The sequence below is a fragment of the Coptis chinensis genome, chromosome 7 (assembly GCF_015680905.1).
Source record: "Coptis chinensis isolate HL-2020 chromosome 7, ASM1568090v1, whole genome shotgun sequence".
Lineage (NCBI taxonomy): Eukaryota > Viridiplantae > Streptophyta > Magnoliopsida > Ranunculales > Ranunculaceae > Coptis > Coptis chinensis.
The window spans coordinates 66,282,188-66,289,916 of NC_141462.1; the positions used below are offsets into that span (position 1 = coordinate 66,282,188).

Genomic DNA, 7,729 nt, shown 5'->3' on the forward strand with positions numbered 1-7,729 from the left:
TACCCTAGCATTGGAAACTCATCATACCGGCGATTTTTTAATAATACAGAAATAGAAAAATTGCAACTTGATTTGGTGAAAATGTGAAATGGAAGAGACATTCATCTCCGGCCGATACAACTAGTTGCATCATAAGACTATGGCTAGTGTATAACAAACTCGTCCTCAATTGATTTGTTTCTTTTCCCATCAGCCACTAAGACTGCCATTTACAAATTGTATTACAAAGCTCTTCTCATTCGATTAATTATTCTCTAACTACGGCCTAAGACATAAGACTGCCATTTGCTCCTCTGCATTCGATCTGTAACCTCAAAAGGCTCAATTGGAGACTTTCTTTACTTCAGAACAGCTCAAGTCTAAGTACATGTTAAGTGCAAGTATCTCCCTCTCAAAATGAGCGAGAATTGCTATTCAAAAGCTCACAACCTCAGTTACTAGTTCGTCAAACAATAATCGCTCTATCACATTGCCTACATTATCAACATCATCCCCCAAATCCAACCAGTCCATCTCTGCCAACAACGCCTTCTCCAACGGGTCCTTTTCTACTTCCTTAACTTGTCCAACCAGTAAAGTCCACAACTCTTCCACAAGAGACTCTTCTTTCCATGGAAGCCTGATTTTTCTTCCCAACCTCACCCAGAGATGCTGGTCCATATGAGGCTGGAGCATCTCCATCAATCCCATGTTGATTCTGTCAAAGAGCAATCTCCGATCTGATCGCTGCCATAACAATTGCTCTCCATATTTCTTCTCTAACTTGTCAAAAACAGAAGGGCCAATGGGACATTCTGGAGAATACCATGTTTCTAGAAGCACATTCAGGTTCGCATCATGGAACCCCGAATCAACTAACAGGTCAAGTACATAGGAGTATTCTCTGCTCACTTTGCCTCTGATCATTACATCCAATCCTTTATTGTCTCCGTGAATACCCCTGGATACTTCTCTGATGTCTTCATCGCTTGAAACAATCATTTCAGATCCTTCTGAATATGCATCTGATGATTCCAACTTCAGAAGTTGAAGTTGCATACGAAGTCCTAGCACAAAAAATGCCTAAGTATGTTAATATCCAAGAAGATAAAGTATGGCACAATGCAAAATGCTAAACTAGTTTACTAATTACTAACCATGGAGGTCAGCACTGATTTTCTCAAAGGAATCAGATGCCAATGGTGAAAATTCTTCTACAAAAGGAGGTTCTAGGACAGAAACAGGACTAGGTTGTCCAGCCTCCTTGGAGCTTGCAGGAGATTCCCCTTCCACTATAGTGCAGCGTGACGAAAATGAACTTTCTCCGCTAGGACCTATAGGCATATTCTGGGAAGGAAAAGTACAGTTATTTAATTGAAGTGAACAATAAGGAAATTTTTACAAATTGAAAGCAGATAAGTAGAAAACCAAGCTAACTTTTTCAGCAGGATAATAGCACAAATAGGACCTAAAATGGAGTAAAAAAACAGATAAATGACCAGAACACCACAGAACACAGTCTAAAACACAATTACAAGATTACAAGACATACAAGAAGAAGAAAAAAAATGATGTAGAAAGCAACTTAAGAATGAATATTAACAAACACAACAAACAACACTAAAGAACTTCAGAATAACATTTGACAATAAAAAGATACATAGTACAATGTTTATTAAACTAAAGAACTAAGTTACCGTTGACACAGATACGTGTGTCCGTATTTGACACAGAAATGAAGTGTCCGACACGGCGAGATACCAAAAATTGAGGTATATCACATAGAATATGTCGTGTCCGACAAGGAATATTTTTAAAATATGGTGTGTTATGTAACATAGCCCAAAAAGAAAATTAAATTGTGGACACCTCCTTGAGATTAGGCACTTATTTTAGGTGCAATTATCTGCTCACCACAGGAGCTTGTCCTAACGTATATAAGTTCTCTAGGAAACTCCTAAAGAACAGTCAACATCAGTTCAAAATTGACAAGATATGATCACATAGGCAATATTCTTGCACTTTTTTATACCAAAAAAATGTTCAAGAGCTGATTTTAAGATGACTGCAACACTGAGGATATAATTATCACCTAGAAAGAACACGAAAAGCATCTCACCAATATTGGAAACATCAAATAGTAGCCTTTACTGATCAACGAGAGCAAAAAAAAGTATCGTAATTCTTGATGTTTATGATTGATGATGAATAGGAATACATTGTTAATCAACAAAATACTTATCTGGTCAATGCATATACACTATATTAGTTATTCTAGACAAGAACAAAAGGTGAAGGCAAGCAATTCCTGATTAATACATGACAGTAATTATTTCCTGTATAATGGGAAAAAAGCATTACAATGAAGAGAAAAACAAACCTCTGGATTTGAATTAACAGCAGATGATTCGCCGTGGTTCACTGATTTGGTAGTCACCGTAGTCTTTTCATCAGGGCTGTCAAAAGTGCTGGGTTCATATTCAAACAAATCTATTTTTCCATAACTTCTCCTCTGTTCAATGGGTTCCAGCTCAGCATCCTGTCCAGTGTGATTTTTCCCTCCACCTTCAAACCTCTGTTTATCAGGATTCAGATCCACATACTGTATGAGATGACCTCTCTCACCACCCGCAGAAAAAGGTGAAGGAGAATTCATACGACTTGATTCAGTGTTACTTTTGGAGAGAAATCCATTTCTTTGTTCAGAATCTACCTTCCTTGAATTATTTGAGCGCCATCTAACAGTTTCTTTTGGCATAGAGCACTTATCCTTTCCAAGAGATCCTGACCTGATGCTTCTTTTCGGACTGTTAAATGAAGTATAGGAAGCAGGAAGAGATCTGGACCTGGGTAAGCTTCTGGCACACTCATCCTTCCAACCATCCCTACTACTAATACCGAAAGGGCTATTACACCTGGTAACACCACCAGTTCTTGACAATCTGTCACTGAAATCATCCGAGCTACCTATGGAATCGAAATTTGTCAACCTTATTTCTTTATCAGGCATACAGAGCATTTCCCCGAGGGTATTCCCCCTACTAACTTTCCCCTCTTCTTGAAATCTGTGAGTCATCTTCCACCGCTCTGACAATCGCTTTTTGGCTTCCCTGGAAACAGATGACTCGGTTGAGTAGGATGATGACGGGCTGTATCTGCTTTTGCCGTCATACAAGTGTCTGGAAGTTGGTCTCTTCACCTCAGACTCATTTACCGAGTCATTTCCTGACAGTGAGCTCTCATCCCCAGCATACCCCCTCAGTCTTGAGCTTGTTACCATCGTAGAACTGCTACTTACACTGTGCCGCATCTGTCTGGTGATTTCCTTGGCAATTTCTCTGGATTTCCGAGTTGTATGGGTCACATGTTCCAACTCTAAGGACGAATCTCTTCGACATCGTACTTCTTCGAACGACTCCAAATTCCGAGAACTACCAAACTCTTTAGTCTTCTTATGCCCAGAGATATATTCTTCTAAAGAACTTGGTGACGAAACCAGTCTCACGGTGTTCTGAACCCTTCTGAGGTTTGGCTTCAGTACCACAATCCTCGTAGGAAGGTGGCAGGTGGCGTCACTCTCGTGAACTCGAGGTTTTGAAACTTTGCTAGGAATGTAAACATTTTTACGGTGGGAGTGACTAGCAACACTCTGTTCATGTTTATGAAAAGAATTTGCAGCATTGTTTTCTCCTGTATTTCTATCTGGTTTTCTGCTTAACTTTCCATGTGCGCCTGATGATTGAAGAACTGTTATATGACCCGAATGAGTAGGAGGTGGATCATCGTGCAAATCACGGAGATGCTTGGTGAACAATGAATCTGGTTCTTGGAGAAACTTGAGTAGAAGGTCCTTATTAGAATCCAAAACATCCAATGCATCATTAAATTCCTTTGATTGCCGAAGCCTCTCATCAGTTGAGAGACGTTTGACATCCATGAACTTCTGCCGTACAAATTCCATCTTTTTAGACTCACTACACCTCTCAGTTGGAATCAACAAATCTGACACTGGTGTTTGTTGCACTTCATAGACATCCTTAAATTCTTGCTGCTCTTCATCATCACACTTTCTATATGACCGCCCATCATAATAAGACGATGATCTCTTACTTGGGTACCCTATAGACGCATTTCTCTTCACATAATCATCTGAAAACTTTTTCTGTTGTTTCTTAACAGGCTGCTGAGGTGGCAACACATCAAGACCCATCAATCTCGCAATAACACTTGGCGGACGCCGTCTAGATTCCATTTCTTCAGCTAATAGCTTCTTAATCGGGCCACTACTTCTCAACTTATATCCAATCTAATAAACAACAAACAGTATAAGACTTAAATTTGGTACATAGAAGCCATAATGTAAGAATGAACAAGACAAAATAACTTACTAAATCACAAGAACTAGTATCAGATACAATCTCAAAACGCTCTACCCGCTTTCGAACTTGCACGTTTCCTGAAATTAATTCGATAAAAATAGTCAAAACCTTTTTCAAAAACTCATTACAGCTTAAAAAATAATAATTACCCTCTCTTTCTTCCCGACGAGAATTACTTCTGACTTTAAAAGAAGACAATTCCATTTTTGTTTTTTTCAAACATAAATAAATGATTTTAAATATCGATTTTTTGAAATGTCAAGATTTCGAGAGCGTGGGTTTTAATTTTATTTTATAAAAGAGAGAGAGATTTGAAATTGAGGGAGTGATGAGTGAATAGGGGAGAGACAGTATCATTAATGTTTCTCGTGTACAAACAGTTGTGTGACACTATTTCTTGGCTCCTATAGCTCTCGAAAGGGAGTGATTTTGAACTTTCAAATACATTTCTGACCACAAGGTTGAAACCTGATATCTGGTCCCGTCTTACATATCTGGTCCCGTCTATTTGTCCCCACCGTCCCTATATTCACGTGTCCATTCAGGAATTTGACACGTTGTTGTAATCCTGAATTTTAACTGATCGGTCAAATGATTATGGGTACCATACTAACTTTAAAAATTGGACACATGAACTGAGTCACGGACAATATAATGAAGATCAACCAATTTCAATATTTCACATATCTAATTAGTGGACTGCTCTGACTTATAAACAAATAAAGAGGAAAATGAAATTGGAGATTTGAATAATGATTCAAAAGTTGGCATGTAATAGAACAATTTGTTTGTTATAATATACAGGGAACATTTTTTGGACACGATGAATCCAATGTCGTTTTTTAACTTGTCAGGTTAAAAAGTAATAACGACGGGTCTCCATGGAACTGACATTGTGTTTTTGAGCTTTAATTTAAAGAGAGAAGCATAAATCATGGATTGGTTTATGGGTGAAGTTGACGCAGACCTTTGTTTCTTATAAGTTGGTCGTAATCGTACACGAAATGTTATGCATCCAATTATTAAATAGAAAACACACACACACTATAATAAATAAGGTGATATATTCATTATATAAAGGGTAAACTGCATTTCTTCATCTAATTATTGGCATGCTCGTGGACGGTGGACTCATGGTGCTTTTGAACTTGGTTAAAAAATAGTTCATCACGATATTGACCAATTTACCTCAATTATAGCTCAAGTTAGACAAAGATTAGAATCTTAACCCTCCCAGAAAGGAGAAAAAGCAAACAATACACCATGTAGCCATGTAGGTTCTAAGTGTCACAATATCACTTGCTTCCGCAGTAGATAATGGAACTTTAACGTTAAATTGGCCAAAAAGAAGGAAGAGCTTCTACACTTATCTTGACAAAACCTTGACTTCTACACCAATCTTACCAATCATTTTCTATGGTAAGAAAAAGGGAGCATTGCTCGTGTGAATCTTGACTTCTAGACTTTTATTAATTGATCGATAGCCACTTAAACCAACCAATAAAGCACATTGTACCTGGTCTTTCGAATTGTTTAATTACTGATATTTGGGGCTCGACTAGCCTATAGGTATTGCGTTTACCATTGGCAGTGCCGAGTGAAAACTAAATTTTAGCTAAACAATGCAGCTACTTGCGTATATAGAGCTGTCAATGGGTTTCGATCACCATAATCGAACCGAATTAAACCGAAAAAAAATGGTTTGGGTTTTGATAATTTGATTTGTCTTCTACCAACTCGAAACCAAACCGAACTGATAAGATATTAGTTTAATTTTGAGTTTATTTTCCACCGAACTAATATTAACCCAAACTGATAATATGACATTTTAGTAATATTTATGATTAATTTTATATATGTTTATCAATTGTGTGGTAAAATTGATTTAATTTAGGAGTTAATTTATTTTATAGTTTTCGATTCGGATTGGTTCGGTTTTGGTTTGTAATATATCTTATCAGTTCGGTTCAGTTCAGTTTCGGGTTCTCAATTTTCTTATTGGTTTACTTTGATTTCAGCTTCCAAATTTTCTTATCATTCTAGGTTAGGATTTTCTAGAATCCGACCCAAACCGATCCATTGACATCCCTACTTGCGTGCTACCAAAGTATTGCATAAAAATGTTGCTAAATAAGTTTGAGTCCACTCATGCATCTCTTGTTCATTAGAATAATACTGTGGTTGGCAATGTTTTCCATAATATTAATAAAACTCAAAGAGAACTTGAGAGAGTTCTATTGAGAACCCCTTCAAAAGAGAACCAAAAGAGCACCAGGTTTCTCAAAGCCCAGCTTCTTGATTGGCTTGAGAAGGAAGAAAGTCTTTGGAAGCAAAAATCCACTATTCATTACATTAAGGGGGGAGGGTAGAGAATACTAATTTTTTTTTCACCTTTCCACAGTGTATAAAAGAAGGAAGGAGGGAAAGGAGGGAACATGAATATATTTTACATATGAGAGACTGAGAATCAATATTTCCAATATATTTTACATCTGATAATCCCACTCCAAACATATAGTTGTGAATCAATGAAATATTCATCACTCTTATGCCCTAGATCAGCAACTCTAACCATATGGCTAAGTTTAGGCATATAAAGCCTTTGTAACTTTAGCTATAAGGGTATCTCTAAGTTGTTGGCAAATAGCTAGGCTGAAGTCACATCCCCATAAAATTGTTTCCTCTTTTCAAGGGGCTTTCATTAAAAGGAGGAGCATTGGTGACAACATTAGTTTGGCATGTGAAATCTTTTACAACACGAAGAACATGAAAACTAAAAAGCAAGGGTGGATGGCCTTAAAAATGGACATGACAAAGGCATATGATATGATAGAGTGGAGTGGTCTTTCATAGACAATATCTTTGACAAACTTGGCTTCTGTGAAAAATAGAGGGCATTTATCTTACAATGTTTCTTAACTGTTTCTTTAAAGTGCTCCTAAATGGAACACATTTAGAAAGTTTTACCTCTGACAGAGGCTTAAGGCAGGGAGAATGATAGTCTCAGAAGTTTTACCTCTGCCTGTTCATTATAGTCTCAGAAGCTCTGTCTAGAATGATAGTCAGAGCTAAAAACATTGGAGAAATCTATGGCATTAAAATAAAAAAAGAATTATCCTTCAATACCATATCTACATTATGCAGATGGCTTGATTATTTTTACCAAAACAAACTTACAAAAAGGGGGAACATCTCAAAAAGATTATTGCTGAGTATTATGAGGCTTATGGCAAAAAAATCAATTATGAAAAGTCAAGTATTTTTATAGCAAGAATGTTTACCATAGGCATAATATGATTTTGAAAAGATTTTGGAAGATGAGAATCTTTGACAAAAAGGAAAGTAGATCTTGGTGTTCCTATAATTCTTTC

At 37.0% G+C, this 7,729-nt stretch overlaps 1 protein-coding gene across 1 annotated transcript; it reads right to left on the reverse strand.

The window, feature by feature from the left end:
* Window positions 1–144: 144 nt before the first annotated feature.
* Window positions 145–4,815, reverse strand: LOC147488457 (uncharacterized). The gene is made up of 5 exons (XM_086570540.1): window positions 4,508–4,815; window positions 4,368–4,435; window positions 2,360–4,285; window positions 1,137–1,326; window positions 145–1,046 (listed from the first exon to the last, which is right to left on the reverse strand). Exons 1-5 carry the CDS (start codon window positions 4,560–4,562, stop codon window positions 415–417), a joined length of 2,871 nt encoding a protein of 956 aa, XP_086426666.1. The 5' UTR covers window positions 4,563–4,815; the 3' UTR covers window positions 145–414.
* Between the last annotated feature and the right edge of the window lie 2,914 nt (window positions 4,816–7,729).

Excerpts from the sequence above, each read along its gene's own strand:
- LOC147488457 (XM_086570540.1), bottom strand. The coding sequence starts at position 4,562 with ATGGAATTGTCTTCTTTTAAAGTCAGAAGTAATTCTCGTCGGGAAGAA. Across the intron at positions 4,436-4,507 it reads TCGTCGGGAAGAAAGAGAGG|GAAACGTGCAAGTTCGAAAG; the intron begins GTAATTATTATT and ends AATTAATTTCAG. Across the intron at positions 1,327-2,359 it reads CTGTTAATTCAAATCCAGAG|AATATGCCTATAGGTCCTAG; the intron begins GTTTGTTTTTCT and ends TTTCCTTCCCAG.